At 38.7% G+C, this 17,967-nt stretch overlaps 1 protein-coding gene across 2 annotated transcripts in view; it reads right to left on the reverse strand.

The window, feature by feature from the left end:
- Positions 1-17,967, reverse strand: part of ush2a (Usher syndrome 2A (autosomal recessive, mild)) — a 200,278-nt gene that overhangs the window by 119,851 nt on the left and 62,460 nt on the right. For both annotated transcript variants that reach the window (XM_030415480.1, XM_030415478.1), the window contains exons 28-30: positions 16,347-16,453; positions 15,874-15,997; positions 2,566-2,696 (exon numbers count right to left, since the gene is read on the reverse strand). In XM_030415480.1, the coding sequence (XP_030271340.1) occupies positions 2,566-2,696; positions 15,874-15,997; positions 16,347-16,453 (362 nt within the window). The remainder of the gene's footprint in view (positions 1-2,565; positions 2,697-15,873; positions 15,998-16,346; positions 16,454-17,967) is intronic.

The raw sequence follows: 17,967 nt of genomic DNA on the forward strand, positions 1-17,967 counted from the left end.
CTGGCTCAAAAGAGACCACTTTTCAAATCAAATCGCAATCAGACATGCTCACTTTGTTACATTTTAAATTATCGCTTCTTTATCCCTCTGTTTCGCGAACAAGGTTACACATTAAGGATCGATGACTCACATCGCACACACACCAGCCCCTCAAGAGGACACGAACATGCACATATAATCATCAAAGTGTTGTTACAGGGCTTTTTGCTACCTATTAAGTATGACATCATTGTTGTGATCAGCTTTTAGCAAGTAGGCAAAGAGTAATGTAGTAAAACAAGAGTAACGGGTATGTGCACACTCACACAAACAACATACAGTATATCCACACACAGACACACACACACAGTGATGAAGATTTAATGATGAGATCAATAAATGTATGAATGCCAGAGTATATCAGCCTCTGACATCTTTACTACCATCTCTAGACAGCTCTACTTAACAAGACAACATGGGAGGAGTCTCTCCAGCACTCTCTCTCTCTCTCTCTCTCTCTCTCTCCTTCTCTCTCTCTCTCTCTCCTTCCCTATCTCTTTTGCACCCACACATACACAAACACACCCGTTTGAATCCCTCACCTGAGAGATGTGGGCAGGGTAAGCTACTAACACTCAACTCTTCCTGAAATTACAACTGAGGTGCTTTTAAGCAAGGCCTTTAGAAGTGGTGGGCAGAAACTTGTGATAATTGTGCTTGAACTCTTGGCCAAATTATACAGATTCATGAAATTCATTTCTACTATGCTGACGATGCACAGTTCATGTGCCTTTGAATATGGGGTTCCTGTCTGTCCCAAAAGCTAAAAACAAGTCATACGTTTCAAAGCCTTCCCCTATTATGCCCCCCTCCACTGGAATACATTTCTTGTTGATATCAGTTTGTCCCTGTTGAGGCCTTTAAATCCAAACTTAAAATGTGTTCTATCAAGTGCTTATTCTTTGATTACCTCAGGCCCTCTGCTACCATTATATTTCCAGTGGTTTGGTGTATGTCTCAGGGCATCTATTAAGCCTAGTACTAACAGTTTTAAGTTTCTGTCCTGCTGTCAAGATTACTGTGAACTATCTTAAAAAAGCCACTGCATCTCTCTAACCCTGTTTGTTTGTGTCTGACGAGCACAGCCGTGCGCCCTTGAATGCATTGAACAGACAGTGACAGCTAACCAGCTAGTGTTCAAATCTGTAATGAGTTCTACACCTGTATCACAAGATTACAGCCTGTGAAAGATACTGTAGTTACTGTAGTTACCAGTTGCTATATACAGCTCTATAGACTGAAGCAACCAGTGGTCTATGAACCACTACTCACCTGCATCAATAGAGTGTACACTTTGTGTGTGTGTGTGTGTGTGTGTGTGTGTGTGTGTGTGTGTGAGTGAGAGAGAGTTCGTGTGTTTTGTCATGTGTGTTAAGCAGTTTGTGACAGTAAGTTAACTTGAATGTTTTGGTCTCTATCTTCTACGTATGAAAGGAAAGGGAACATTTTTGAGTGCTCGTGCGCTTCAGTATACTTTGTGTTTGTGTGTGTGTGTGTGTGTGTGTGTGTGTTCGTGTGTGTGTGGCAGCACATGAGCACATATTTATGAGCATATCACTTTCCTGTGTCATGCTAAATTACCCCCCCTGCACTAGTAATCCCATTAGGCTAGCTCAACAGGCTAATAGGGGGAAGTAATGGGCCCAGCTATATGTATCTAGGGGAACACTAATAAGCCGTGACACCACTCCCACTGTTAATTACCCCAAACTAGCCTAAACAAAGGAATCAACCCAGTTGGAGAAGACACACATTCACTCCATCCAGCAGCACGCACAACCGCAGACACACACGTTGACACGGCTTGTCAACATACACCATTTGCACACAGAGATACATCAAATGGTTACATTTTGATCAGGTCTTTTTGATAACAAGGATTGTATAGCGATAGTGACGAGGAACGAAAGTGTAAGTTTGTGCGTGTGTGTTTGTTTGAGTGTGTAATTAATTGGTGGCCTCATGGAAGTATGTGTAATCATCTCCCATCATCACTTTCATCATCGAAGTCGTTGACTCTTTAACCCCTCTACATGTGTCTGTATGGATGGATAAGGAAAGCAGGGCTGTGTGTGTGTGTGTGCAAGGGTGCAAAGCTTAATTAGCTTGCAATTGGTATTCACGCGTGGTGACTGCAGGGAATGAGTTAATTGCAGTCCAATTCAAACGTTGACACACTTTCAAAGTTTTTTCCCCTCTCCCTGTCTCCCTGACAGAAACCAATGAGGGGCTACAGATCACATTTATTAGATGAGAGCAAGTGAGAGAGAAAATGGGAGAGAGACAGGGATAGAGATGGGTAGAAAAAAGAGAGGAAGACAGAGAGATAGAGGCGGATCAGAGGAAAAAAGAGAAAAAGACAGGTGAAGGTGAGGAAGTTAAGTAAAGTGAGCAGAATTAAATCATCAAGTCAGAGTCGAAAACAAATAGCAAATGTGGAAGAAAAAGATTCATGAATTAGTGAAACGAAATTGTTTAAATGGCTACTACGGACACTTTTTTGTATATGATATAATATGGACTTACCTGTGGATCAAACAAAAAGTAAGGGATTCCGTTTTTGATCTGAATAGCGAGGAACTCTTCCTGATTTCCAGGAGAGAAGGCACAAAGCAGCAGGCCATTTGGGGAACGAGTCTTAAAACTCAACTCGACACCTGACACAATGCAGAGTAGGAGACAAAGTTAAAGGTTAAATCTTAATCATTTGTTCTTAGTTATTAATTTAACAGGGGCTAAACAAGACATGCAACATGTCAAATGCTAACATACTGTTGTAAAAAGAATTAATTTAAAATCTGACAGAGCAGGAAAACATTCAATACGTCCCTTTTTAAGACTTGAAACAGCACTTGAACGTTTGAACTCTGATGGAGCCACAGCTTTACATCTGTAGTGTTCGAGTGTTAAATCTGACCATTCAGATAACAGACATAGCCAATCGTTACCACTTAATCTAATAAAGAGGGTCTTTAATTTCTTTGATCACTTTGAATATCATAGGGAGGGCCTCTTCTTGCTTCCTCTTTCTGACACTTTAACACTTTAATTTGTTCAAATCCATAAGATGAGTAGAAACACTCGAGAAAACCTAAAAAATACCACTTGCACAAAACTCCAGAACAGGGGCCAGAATAACATAGCATAACCCTCACATCAGGCCTATTGTGATCATGGTATACCCTCTATGTCTGTTTACAAGTAGAAAAAGAAGGAGAAGGAATGTGTACATGTATTTCCTGTATCTCGATCATGTTCACCATTTTCACAAATGCACCAAAGCTCTAAGATGGCTTCATTTTTAGAGTGAGCTAACAATCTAGGATAATCTTGCCACTAAGACACTCGTCTGAGCAGACAGACGTATTCCTCAGATAAAAGCTCTCATCTGTAATCTCCTACTTTTATCTCCTACAGCCACAATATTACATTATAAATCATGGGAACGAAAAAGACCCCCACATTCTTTAAGCCCATTAAAGTTTCCTTCTTTATCAACATACTATTAGTAATTGATTTAGGAGAAACATTACAGGCTTCCAGCAAATTTCCCAAAGTTGTAACACTTTCTCGATGAAGTTTTTCAGGCAACTTATAGAAGATTTGCTAAATAAACCACAAGAGACTAGGGCTGGGTATCACCAGGTACCTCGCGATACGATAGTATCATGATATTTTGCTCGCGATAACGATAATATCTCGATACAGCGATTCTGCGATAATCGATATATTGCAAGAAATTTCATCCACGATACATCACGATATCTGTGTCACTGAAGAAATTCAGAATTTATTGACTGCACTGAATCCATTTCACAGGAATTACAAAACATTGTCAATCAATTTCACATGAATGACAGCCAAGTAAACAAAGAGTATATTGTACAGTGTCTCTTCTTAACACACACACTGACTACAGCTATCATTAAATATCTATATGTGTGGGTTTCAGAGCTACTTAAACCATTTTTTAAATTTGATTTGGTTGTATACCTATGTTTGAATAAAGATAAAGCTGTCCTCTGAAGAGGGGTGGTGGTGATGGTGGGCCAAAACAAAAAAAATAAATAAATAAATAATTATTTTTTTTTTTTTTACATTTTTAAATATCGATATTTGGCACCAGTGTATCGATAACGTACCTCAAGACGAAATATTGCGATATATCGTAGTATTGATATTTTGGCACACCCCTACAAGAGACCATTAAAATGATTAAAATCTATATTTCAACATAACCCAGTTCTCCTCTATCTCTGTGATAAAGCCCAATTAATCCTGAGCAGTAAAGTAACTGACCAAACGGTGGCATCTACTGTGTCATTCCAACACAGCTGTCCTGTGACTTTTTAATGGTAGGGTGCCTCATTTGTTAATGTATACTGTGAATCAAAGCTTTAGCAATGTGGGAAACTTGTGGGTTCTTAGACCAGCAGGACCTCTAACACACATACCCTCTTTCTCTCTCACACACACACGGAGTAAAGCACAGAATTCATCCAGCGTGCTGTCTTGTCATGTTACTATGGATCAGAGATTGGATCTTAATCCACTACTAGATCCACACAGCGACACAGAGGATGTGATTTTATGTGTGTGTCTGTACGTGTGCGTTTCCTCAGCTCTGTCTGTCTCTGAAGGGAACAGAAGTGTGGGAAGATCTGAGGCGTTGAATGGAGGCAGTCCAGGGTTCATTTGAAGCCGGTGTTGGCAAAATAATTAGTGTGTGAATTCACTTAACATAGAGAGAAGTCAAACAGTTACATGGCGAGCTCAAGATGAATACAGATTTCAAAGCACCCGGTTTTCACACCATTTTGAATGAGAAATACTTTTTCTGTGTTGTTACCTTGGATCTGTTAGAATCTGGATATATCGTTATGCTAATTGTTGACATATAGCAACTAACTTGCACTTGTCAATTCAAGTCAATCTTATTTATTTAGCCTATAATCTTTAATCTATCTTCCATAACAGAAGATTTGATTTGTCTAGCCAACCCTTTCTAATATAAAGTCTGTAGTCCTACAAGCAGCATCACAGCAGGTAGATGGGTTAGAGATGTGTATTTGAGTGACTAATCCTATAACAGCATTGATGCCAATTCAATGTATTCACATTGTGCATTTGAGCCAACATTACAGGGAGAGGTGGGGAAGGAAATGTTTCCTGTGCTCCTCCTCCTTTCCTATGTTTAACTCATTGTTCCAGACAGCATTATAACCACTGGGAAATAACAGCATAGGTGTGTATAGACATGGACATTCAAGCTAGAGGCCTCCCCAGAGGAGTGTAGGGGAGTTATAGGGGACTGTGGTGAGAGAGAAGATACAGCACCAAGTATGTCTGAGCCAAAAATTGTGTTCCTTCTGAGTCATAACTCAGATATCAACACATTTACGTGAAAAACATTGATTTCATTCAGTGTGACGTACACTTCCCCAGGTTATCTCTACCTCTGATCGTTAATTAGCGATCTTAATCTGTTTAGCAATCATAACAATTTTTTTTACTTCTTTATTTTCACAAAAATGTCTAATTTTACACTGAGCTGATACAAAAACAGAGAAAGCAGAAGGACTCAAGAGATCCTTTTCAAAAAAAGTAGGACATCAGGACCTAAATTACAAGAGGACTTGGAGACAGCTGAAAAACAGTGGGTAATACATGCAGCTGTAATTATTACTGTGGTCAGGGAGGAAAATTAGCCTTATACTGTATTTGCGCCAGATGGTATTACAATTACTGATCAGTAGAAGTGATGCTAAAATCACCCCACCTCTAAATAAATCCAGTCTGAATGGAACTTTGAATGGATCTTTTACTAACATCATATTATATCAACATGTGGCTCGCAACACATCACACGTTTAGCAGTTCCATTTAGTGATTTAGAAGACGAAGTGCATATAGTATATACATGTGACAGAATGACAGGAAAGAATTGTGGGGTGAAAAGCACCTTGGCTATAAACTAATGTAAAACTGTCCCATTTTGACAGTGCACATATGAACTGAATATCAATAGTGCAGAAAATCAATAGTTTTACCTTGGTTAGCGAGTTGTAACATGTCTTAATGTAAATAAATGCACAATAACTGTAGAAGTATACAGCTGAGACAAAGATGTTCTTTACATTGGACTTGCATTCTGTACATCAGGCAGGCGTCTGTCATTTACATTCATGACCTTGTCACCACAGAGATGAGTGAAGTCATGACAGATACGTGACATTACATTATCCCCCTTTAACCTTCTCTCTGTGGCACTCTCTCCTGATCTCTCATACCTTCCTTCTTTCTTCCATTCGCTTTTAACCTTCCTCTTCTCTTTCTTGACCTTTTCATTCTCCCTCTCCACCCATTGCCTCATCTGAAAGTGTTTTCTATCCTTGGATCATTATTATTATTTTTTCTTTACCCCTTTCACTCCTAACTCTGCTCCTTCACATGTCTCTTTTTTAACATTTTAACACTGTAAACAGTTATTGATTGTTACTTGTGACTGTAGATACACGATAGCAGATTTTTAACCTCACCTTTGGGATATGAGATATTAGATTTTAGCTCATATAGTAGTTGTTAAATGTCGTTGTGTTTGAAATTCTTAGACTATTTTAAATTTGGTCTTATTGTTGATGTTTAATTCTAACTGGAGCCCAACCAATACTGTTTTTTTTGTGGATGATGCAAATACCAATATTAGGGAGTAAAAAATTCCAGTATCCAAATATATCGATCAATATTCTTATATTCAAAGAATATATACATACACGCTCTTTTTATTTTCAAGACTAAACTTTATCAGTACACTTTTCCGATTCCGATATGTCTATGATTATATTGTCCAAACTGATCTATCTGACGGGCTCTCATTGTACAGCGAAATAATTCAGTGTTTTTAGAGATAAGTGTCTTTCTAAAGGTCAATAAACAACAACAAAAAAAACCCCCATCAAACTGAGTTTTCTATAGTGGACCTGGACATGAGAGATACATATTTTGTCAAACACACATACTATTCCTGCACATATGAGACAGGCTGACACACACTCATAGGATCTGACAGTGGAAAAGTACCATCACTATTATTCCTGCGTTATCAGCACAGACGTTTATGTAGATTTTATACGCTACAAAACAGCTGTGTGCAATGGTCAGGTACATTAAATGGTGCATTATATCTTCATATAAAAGAATGTTGGGCAATATCCTGAATTTTGCTCTCTTGCATTGTGGTCTTCTCCGCTGTCTTATGATGAACCCAGCGCTCCAAAATGCAAGTTTATTCTTTGGATATATTATTCAGAGGTCCAATCCAGCATTTCAAAACAGTTTTGATGATGTTAAGAATGGTTAAAATACTTCTGACCTATTTGAAATAGGTAAAGGTGACTACTAAAGTATCTTTATATATACATGTTGCTCTTTGAAAGAACTGAGCACTTTGTGTACACAATGTTATAATAACAATAAAAGAGTTACATTTAAAGGAGAACTTCGGTCGATTTAAACATGCAGCTTCATTGCTCAAGCTACCCTTGACTTGCCAGTACCGAAGACGCGAACAAATTTGGTCCAGCCATTACAGAGCTCCGTGAACGGAGACTTCGCATTGAACGCTAACAGCATGGGGTCAGAACTTTGCACTGTGTTTTGAGCGTCTTAACATGCTCCACATCTCACACCAAAAGTTATGCAACATCAGCAGACACCTTAGCATACAGCACTGTAGCGTGTATGACTCAAAATGAATAAAAAAGTAGTTAAAATAGTGTGTTTGTGCAAGGAGCTACTTACCTGTTTGTTGACATCCGTGTGTTCCGGTAGCTAGACCAAACTAGCATATCCATCGAGTGTGCACTTAACAGGCTTAACAGGCTATTGTAAGGCTCATGGCTCATGACAGGCTGTAACATGGACATGTACATTATGAACATAAACACGAAAATGCTGGATAACGTTTCCGTCTCCGCCAGTGAGGGAGTGAGTGCACGCTCGACGGATCAGCTAGTTTAGTCTAGCTACCGGAAGACGCCGATGTCAACAAACAGGTAGGTAGCTCCTTGCACAAACACATTGTTTTAACTACTTTTTTATTCAGTTTGAGTCATACACGCTACAGTGCTGTGTGCTAAGGTGTCTGCTGATGTTGCATAACTTTTGGTGTGAGATGTGGAGCATGTTAAGACGCTTAAAAACACAGTGTAAAGTTCGGTTACACCCCGCCTTTCCGAAACCCCGCTGTTCCGAACATAGACTTCAATTCATTGTAATGGCGGGGTTTCCCTTTTTTTCAAAGACCCCGCTATTCCGAAAAGTCTATTGGGGAAACCCCTCCATTCCGAAACCCCCCCACTCCGAACGGACTCAATCAGAAAGGAAACGGAGGCTGCGCATTTATCCTTTTTTTCTTTGTGGGTTCAAACGGATCAGGTGGCTGATTAACCGCAAAACAAGCCTACTTCATATAAATGACATAATGCTCATTATGCTTCAGCTGGAAAAATGGCTATGTTGAATTGATATTACTTTATCATGCTAAATATCCGAAATTGTATGAAAATTGCTCCAATGCGTTATACCGATCTTCGGACATATTCAGACACAGCCTGATATGGGTTCTGAGCAAAGGAATGTCTGTTTTCTCCCCCGGTCTGTTGTCAGCAGGAGCGGGGGCTGCAGGCTCGCGCCTGGGTGAAGTGGGCTCAAGCCAGAGTTCAGCCGGGCTCGAGCCGAGCGGGAGAGAAAAAATTGTGTATTTCTTTTGCTCTGTTGGAGATCTCCCACAACAGAGTGGATGAGAAAACAAGGGGGACAGATCTGCCCAGCAAACATCAGAACGCAGAGTGGAGCCTTTGTCTGTCACCTGGTTCAGCACCCTGGACAGCTGCCTGCGTAACTGGATGTGGGAATTTGATGCATTTGAAGCCGCGACATTTGGTCAGAAACGTCATATATAATAACATTGTTTCGAGTCGTAAACAGTTCTGTAAGTGGAAGAAATAACAATCAAGTAGGCTATTAGTGTTAGTCCTTCTTCATATAAAGTTGCGTTACAGTCGCACAGCTGGAGACCGCTAACAAAGTTAGAGACAAGAGAGACAATGAATGAAATCCCGCGAAATGATGTGCGGTCAATATGACCGCTTATGGCTGAAATAGGTAAAACAAATCATATTTTCTTTTCCTTTTGTGTAATTTATATAAAAACTATTCTCAATTAAAATACAGACACTTTTAGAAAAAATGGTTAGAAGTCTGTAATGTTTGCATTTTGTTTACATCGCAGATTGATAACTTAATTGTGATAATGTTCAAAGTTATCATTATTATTATTATTATTATTATTATTATTATTATTATTATTATTATTATTTACTGTGCTAGGTATTCTTTTCGTGGTTCTTGGTGCTTGGAGCAATACTGTTGTTGTGGCATTCATGCCAATAAAGCGAATTTGAAATGAATTGCATTAATAAACCTTTAGATTCTTGCCTATAGACTGATAAGTGTTGTGTTTACAAATGAGCAATACATCCAGATTTCTTGAGATTTGTACTTTCAATGGGAATTTAAATTTAAATGTCAGGCGATGTTTTCTTCATGGAAATAATTTTTCGGGCAAGAGAGAGGGAGCGCGGACGGGGGATCCGTTGTGTGACAGTGGAGCGGAGGGTCAGCAGTTGAATTTTGCACGCACGGTCAGTATTATTAGTAGGTGTTTGAGGTTTATTACGTTTGCGGACATTATTACATTCAATGTAATTATGTAACAGCCTTTGTGCCCTTGCCTTACAGCACCTTTGCGTGCGCACAGTTTGCGTGTGTAGGCCCTTGGTCATGATAATCCGTCTATGGCTATAAGAGATGGATACACAATCAATTTCATGTAATGTTTATTGAATGCTTTTTTGAATTGCTTTTTTTTTTTCAAAGACAAACTGAGCAGCAGTGCTCAATCCACTCATACATTTTTAACCTTCCACAAAGACAAGTTATGTTAAAACGAACGAGCAGAGGGGTCATTCCCCAGCAGATCGCACCCATGGGCCACAGTTTATTTCAGAATTGTGCGAGTGCGGCTGGAAGTGGGGATTTCAGCACCACGGATAGTGCGTGTAAAAAGATTAGACAAACGTTTAAATGTGTTTGCTGCAAGCGAAAATATACTATATAATAAATGAAGATAGTGACATAGGCCTATTAGCAATAAAAAGCAATGAGTTGTGTGAGTGCAGCCGGTGAGCGGACGGCAGTGTTTGATGTAGGAAGTAATGTAAACTTGAAAATCAATTTCGGAACAGCAGTGTTTAATTTCGGAACGGCGGTGTTTTGAGGGGAGGGTCGGAACAGCGGTGTTTCGGAGTGGGGGTGTTTCGGAAGGGTGGTGTTTCGCAATGGAGAGGTGTCGGAATGTCACGGTGCCCCCGTAAAGTTCTGACCCCATGCTGTTAGCGTTCAATGCTACGTCTCCGTTCACGGAGTTCTGTAATGGCTGGACCAAATTTGTTTGCGTCTTCGGTACCGGCAAGTCAAGGGTAGCTTGAGCAATGAAGCTGCATGTTTAAATCGACCGAAGTTCTCCTTTAAGGTCACAATGGATAACTTGTTGGTTGTTTGGATACAATAGGCAGCATGTCTTTTGCAGCAGGGAGGGATAGACTGTCAACACATGCTCAGCTAAAGTGTTCGGTCCAAATGTACAGTATCTGAGTGATACCACTCGTGCTCAGCATTACTTCCTTCAGATTCCCCCACAGGACTTGTGCTACTTCACACTGACAACCACTTTGGACCCATCAACAGACAAACCTGAGCATACATCATGACAGGTGTCTCTGTTACACATACAGAGTACATGTGAGCACACACGCACATGCTCACACTAACACAAGCACCTCAGTTTCACAGGAACACACATCAGTATAAACAAACTTTTTCCACAGCAGGCCTCCATTCCTACATACTACAAAGCTTAATGTTAAACATTTGATAAATTCATGATTGTAAAAAGGTGAAAACATCCAAATCATTTTATTACTTTTAAATGTGATGCACCACATCAATGATACAATGAAAAGTCACTTAAAGTTACAGTGTGTAGGATTTTGTGGTGACGAGTGGCGAGATTCAACACTGCAACCAACTAAACATCCCTCGCATCACCCTCATCTACGGAGGATGCTTAAAACACAAAAAGAAAAAAGGTCCTCTTTAAGGTCAGTGCATGGTTTGTCTGTTCTGGGCTACTGTAGAAACATAGCGAACTCTGTGGACCCACTCCCTGTGAAGCCTCAATATAAGGCAACGAAAAAACACAACTATTCTTAATTTCAGGAGATCATAAAAGAAAAAAACGGAATTATGAATATACTCCACGTCTGCCAATATAGCCCACCAAATCCTACACACTGAACCTATAATTTGTCTCCCCTAAAGTAATTATTTAAATTAATCGAACACTTTCCTATATTACTGAAGTAAAATTACTTGGGCAACTCATTGTTGGTTCGCTTTTCCTTGCCAATGAAAAAATGAAAATTATCAACAGTGTTTGCAATACATAGAGCATTTACATATTGCAAACACCGTTGATAACATGTCATAGGCTTTACTTTACCTCACCCTCCACCCTACAGCAGTAAGATAAACATTGTAGACTGTGCATGGCCGGCACCCTATAGGACAAAAAGAGTAATTCATAAACTTTTGTTTGTTTATTATTGAACTTGTCGATCACACATTGTACCATCACACACCACATTGTGCCACCTGCCATTACCACCACAAGTAAATTCACAACTTGTGTCAGCCCACTTTCTTTTCCAGCCTGAACGTGAAGAGTATGAAAAAGCATTACTTTGAGAAACCTTTGTCAATAAAACTAACCTGTGCAGTCGTGTTAAAATCAGGAAGTTTTTTTCACGAGTGATCTTTTACTTAATGTACTGTAAAGAATACGTTGTATGACCTACAAGTACATAAAACCAATTATACTCACACCATCAATTCCAGAGTTGTTAAGAGAGAATTATGTTGTTTAAATTGAGGCTTTTGTAAATTAAAAATGATAAAGGACTGTTTTAAATTGAGTTTATTGTTCTTACTTAATGTACTGCTCTGACGGTGGCTAAGTGAACAAAGAGGATTTATGTTATATACTACAGTATGCAATATTAACTAGTCACAACATTCAGCCATTTTAAAGTATAATCTTATTTATTAGGTAGTATTGTTTCATATGTTATTGTATTGTTTCTCCTCTTTCTGTCTCAGTAAACAGTGGAGGTTGTGTGCAATCATCTACACAACATAACCTGAATAACTCCAGTCATGTTAGCTCTGTGCTGGCATTAATCAGAGCCTGGCGTATTAATGAGAGCGCGGCAGCTAGCTAATTACACCCATAGATTCTGCAGCAGCCCATTAAATATACAAATGACAGAATTAAAGAGCCCAGCCTCTTCTGATTAATCTTTAAATGGGGAAAAACTAATGATGTCTGTGCAAACTTTCCCTTCACACATTTCTCCCCCTCTCCTCTCAACGTCAATGCCTGGCAATCAATCATATTAATTAAGGAAAAATAATTTGTATCATTTAACATTTCCCTCTTTCCTGCTCAGTTGCTGCAGCGGTGCAGCAACAGTGTACTGTATTAGACGTGTCTGGAAATTATCCAAGTCTATTTGTTCCTGCATTCGTTTTTTTTTCAGCTTTTTTTTTTTCTAAACTATGTTTGTGATGTTTCATCTCTCTTCATTTGCTGTGGGTTGTAGAAATACATCCAGATTAGTGAAAATATGAGCCGGCTGTCATCCTCATTTCAATCAGCCCATTTCAGACTCAAATACTGAACAATTACAAATGAGGAGAGAGAACTACATAATCTGTTTTGAACCAGTATCCATTTAAGTAGATTATTGAAAAATATTGTTTTCCACTCAGAACTGAGATGCACAGAGTCATTAATTCAGACAAGAACGTGGAGAGCAGGAAGTCATATTGCGGGGCTTTAGATACAGAGGCATTACGGATGAGATGAATGGTCCAACATGCATTTATGGAAACAAGCACTTACAGGGTATTCATAATCACAGAATGACTGCATATGGTTGTAATCCTGTTTTATCTAAAGTAAGATTCAGTGTAGCAAATACTGACCTCAAGTGCCCTAACTTCATTCAGCATTATGAAGCATCGTTAATCAGAAGTCCGCAGACTCATCATTTATGGAAAGCTCCACTTCTATCACAATAACTGCACATGGAAAGCAACCTATTGAGCCAAAAATAATTTAAGTATAGAGGCCATAAAATGACGGGTGAAAGGGCAACTATCATGTGATTTCACATTTTACATGCTACATCTTAATCTTATGATTTAAAAAAATTGGCCGTGCTCAACAAGGTGCTCTTAATTCACATTTCAGAAGATGAGAAAGCCTGCATGAAGTACCTGAATGAGCAATTTATGGAAACAACATATTATTAAAATTCCTAGAATGGTGCATAATGTTGATGGAGAGAAATGATCTGTGTTTTCCATCACTGCTGCCACTGGGGGGGAAAAAAGAACCTCATATATGAAGTTTTCTCAAGACTCACAAGAACCCCAGTTCAAAGCGATGCTTTGAGATGTTTTCTGGATGAAATATGGGGTATTACAATATAACACTGATCTAAAGAGACTACAGAAAGATTTGACTTTTAAAAATGTACAGTTGTCATTGTCTGAGTTACTAGGTTTCTACCAGGCACCAACGATTGACGAGTCTCTCCTCTGTGATCAATTGACTCTCGAGGGGGCATTACACTGCATTACATTCATAATCCAATTTGGCTTTGATTTGTTCGCTGTTCCATGCGCTTCGATGGGAATAATTGTCTGTAGATGATGCTATTAGTATTGATGGTTGTAAAAGGGCGATGGTTTGCGGACTGCCGACACATTCATGGTACAGAATAGATCCGGTCTGAAAGTGATTGTCTGATCCATTACCCTTTATGAAGGAGGAGAGTGGAGGAGATGAGAGGCACCCCTTGAAGGCAAAAATCATCATCTATTTGCTGGCAGTGCTCAGAGACATCTATTTACCTTTGTACTGAAGGGGCATGGATAAGATCAAAAGTCATCGTTTGTTGGTGTGGGATAAAAACAGCATATTGAGAGAGAGAGCAGTGAATAAGAACCAGGAACCATGAGGAGACATAAAACAGCTGTAGGGATTGGTGGTCTTCTGACTAGAAATGGGTTTTTACTGACAACTGGACATTGTTTTCAGCATCAAAATAGCACAAAGGAAAACATTATATTTAACAATACTGTGACCCATATAATCTCATGTAAGTGACCTTGTAGAGGACAAAGAGGAGGTCAGAAATGTGACATCATAGTAACAATATCTCATCTGTGATCTAATTGTCATCCAAAAAAAGCTTGTTCAGTACGCATGCTCAACTTCAGCCATACCCTGATTCACATTCATAAGAGCACACACGTTATCCTTTGTGGAGATGGAGATTTTGAGAAGAACTTATAAAATCTGAGTGTTAGTAGTAAATAATACAAGATGTTCTGATAATTGAGTCTCTGCTAAAAAGTAGAGGCACAAAGTAATTAAACTACTAACTGAAATGCTCTACTTAGAATAGTGAATGTCTTTATATGTTGACTGTCCGAATAAATCTAAAATGTATTTTGTGTACAACATGCAAAGAAATTGTTTGTTTTTATCTCCCACAAAATCAAATACATTCTTACTCTAATAACTGATCATTCTAGGTCTGAACTGATTGTTTTTTCTCTTTTAGGGCAGCTTACCTCTCTATATACACTACTTTCATTCTCTCTCAGTGACCTTCAAAAATATATCTTTTGACCAGTAAGTGAAAGGATGTATTTGTATGCATAACGAACTGTTCATTCATTAATAAAGCTGACTGGTTGTAGTTAAATTTAAAAAACAAATGAAATAAAGGTCACTCCATCTTTTTAATCAACCTGTTTCTTTTCCTCCTTTTGATTCTCAACTCTCTTTTTTCCTACATTCTGATCTCAAAAGCCACTAAAAGGTCACCTCTCTCTCTATTCTCTCTCTTCAGTATATGAACACTCACATACTGTTTGGGTTGTAAGCTCCTAACATTTCAATACAAACAGCCCCAATTCTTGAGGAGGCAAACACATTTAGGTATTTTATGCAACAAGATTATGTGACCAGCAATGAGAGCTCTGTTGACTCAATTATGGTTGATCACAGTCACATAAGGATTACAGATGGAACTTTGATCTGCAAGTCATGAATTTGTCATCAGTTTTAGAAAACAGCTTGAAACTAGGGAATCAAAATCCATTTTTGCAAGTTTATCATACAGTTTGAATGAGGCTTTGAAATGTTTTTATCTAAGGGCTAAAATTTAAACTTAATGTCCACACAGAAAGACATAACTGGTGATACAAGGTTTGTGCAGGACAGTGAAGTAATCTCAAGTGGCATCGAAGAGCTTTGCCCGCTCAAATCCCACTGATTAGTATCAGCAGTCATTAATTATGAGCGTCAGACTGGGTGATGTTCTCAGATGAAGCAGAACATGTTTGGCTGTGCAGCTCAACCCTCTAATGATGCTGGTAAACAGAAAGATAATTGTCCTTTAAGATGACTGGGGAAGTCATTCTAAAAGAATGTCACTAGAAGACCGAACAACACGAAAACATACCACCAAACTCAGGCATGTGTGTGTACATGCAGTATATAGCAATACAGACACATGCTGCTGGTTTTCTGAAACACACACACGTATCTGCATGTACCTAGATATAATTTCTCACCTGTGAAGTCGGTGTTGACAGGAAGTGAATCACTGGGAAACTGGTAGTAACTGTTTCCAGAGAATCTGGTTCCTCTGACAACAGGCGCTTGTGGGTCAGACAAAGACACATCTGTCCTCTCAACCTAGAAAAAGGGTTAATATGTAACAAAAATATAATATTAATTACTAGAACAGCACTCAGTATAACACATACCTGCGCCGAGGCCCAATAGTGTGTACTTTTAGTGTACTTTTATACTACTTTTATTTACCAGCAACCCAAATAGTTCTGATTTCTTTCATAATGATCATTGCATTATTCTATAGCCACCAAAATGTTAAAGAAAGTACGAAAAAGATTCCTGGATTCCAAAAATGAATGGGGTCTATTCTAAGCTGAGACCCATCCTCCATTTAAGTTTTGTTGAAAACCATTTAGTAGTTTTTGTGTAATCGTCATATGTTGTATGTTAAACTGATATTCTTACAGACCTGATATATTGGATGTGGTCCATTGAGCTGTGCTGGATGGTCCCAGTCTATCTGAATGGTGGTTTCATTTACTGGATGTAACCGAGGTGGAGACAGTCCTGTTGGAGCTAAGGGGAAAATGAGAGACTGAATGTCACCTCAGTGCAATTAACAACATTCATGCTCCTTTACTTTTAACAACTCTGTTTTATGTTTGTTAAATATATCTAAAATGTGAGCTCATAGAAACAATGTACCAAACCTACTCAACATACTCAAAAGCATTTTAATGTTGTGGTTGTAATCATTAATAAAATGATTCAGTGATCTTGACGTTTTGTTTTTCATTAGAAACATGTCTTTAGCTCATTTCTCTCATATTCTTCTATACGTCTAGACTGGACAAAAGTCCCATTTCATTTAACAGAGGGTCAATTTAATTTCCTTCTTTCACTTTAGATGTTAAATTAAATGTCCTTTTGAAACATACCCGTAGCGACTTGAGCCGCTGCTTCAAAACGTATCATAAATAAATCAACCAGAGACTGGCTGATATGCTGAGAGGAGATATATAAGAATGGAGAGAGAAATATAGCGAGTGATGGACTGATGTAGAGATGGGAAAGATGTGTGTGCATTAAGTGTCATTCCATCGTTGTGCTGCTGTGTGCGTGTGTCTGTGTGTTTCAGTAATGGTCTAAATGGTCTGTGGTAGGAGTAAATTAGCTCTCAGTGACACACATGCGGACCGTCTTTAGTGTGAGTTCTAATAGAGCTCTTAAAAGGGAAGTGGACAGCTTGTCTTAGACGGCTCATCTTGCCACATCAAACCATAAATTACTGCCAATCGATAGCTTACCAGTCTATTGAAATTGAGCTATGGTGACATTTAGAACATTGACTGTGCCACATACACACACACATGCACACACACGAAAATGTAACAATGTGACTGCTTCAAAATTACAGAACAGTCTTTAAGATGCGGAGCAGTTGCCTGTGACAATCTGTACAAGGCGTTTATCTTGTGAACTAAGCTGTGCAGTATCTGTACATGTTTTGAACACAAGCCAGGTTTTCTGAGAGAAATCTGGTGGCAAAGTGGAGCATGCTCCGCTGGTTTTGAGGGTTGATCAGACTGGACTGACCTCAGTGTACTGATGTGTCCCTGGGTGAGGTCTGACTGTGAGATTGAAGGGTATCATAACTGATTTACTCAACCTAGTAGAGCTATGATGGTACTGGACATCAGTTAACACCCACAAAGTTACACAAAGAAAGCTTAAACTGGATGTTTTTTTTTTTTTACTACTATAAGGAAATAAAGCTTGTCTTCTCTTTCCACATTATTTAAATTAACATTATATCATGTGGTTGATGAGAATATTATCACACATTTGAGTGCTAAGATTAAGTTTTTGTAGTAACAAGTAAGTTAACACAATAGTTTTGCAATTCAAGTAATCCATTATGTAGTCACATTTTCAACTAACTAATCTGTTACTGTAAAAATTTCACTATATGTCCTTGTTCCTATTGTTGCCACTAAAACAAAAAAGGGAATATCTTATACATTCCTGCTGTATTCTCTCCTACTTCTTGGAGGGCAGTAAACCTGTGGATGTGCAGATATGTTGTATCA

This window comes from Sparus aurata, chromosome 4, assembly GCF_900880675.1.
Source record: "Sparus aurata chromosome 4, fSpaAur1.1, whole genome shotgun sequence".
Lineage (NCBI taxonomy): Eukaryota > Metazoa > Chordata > Actinopteri > Spariformes > Sparidae > Sparus > Sparus aurata.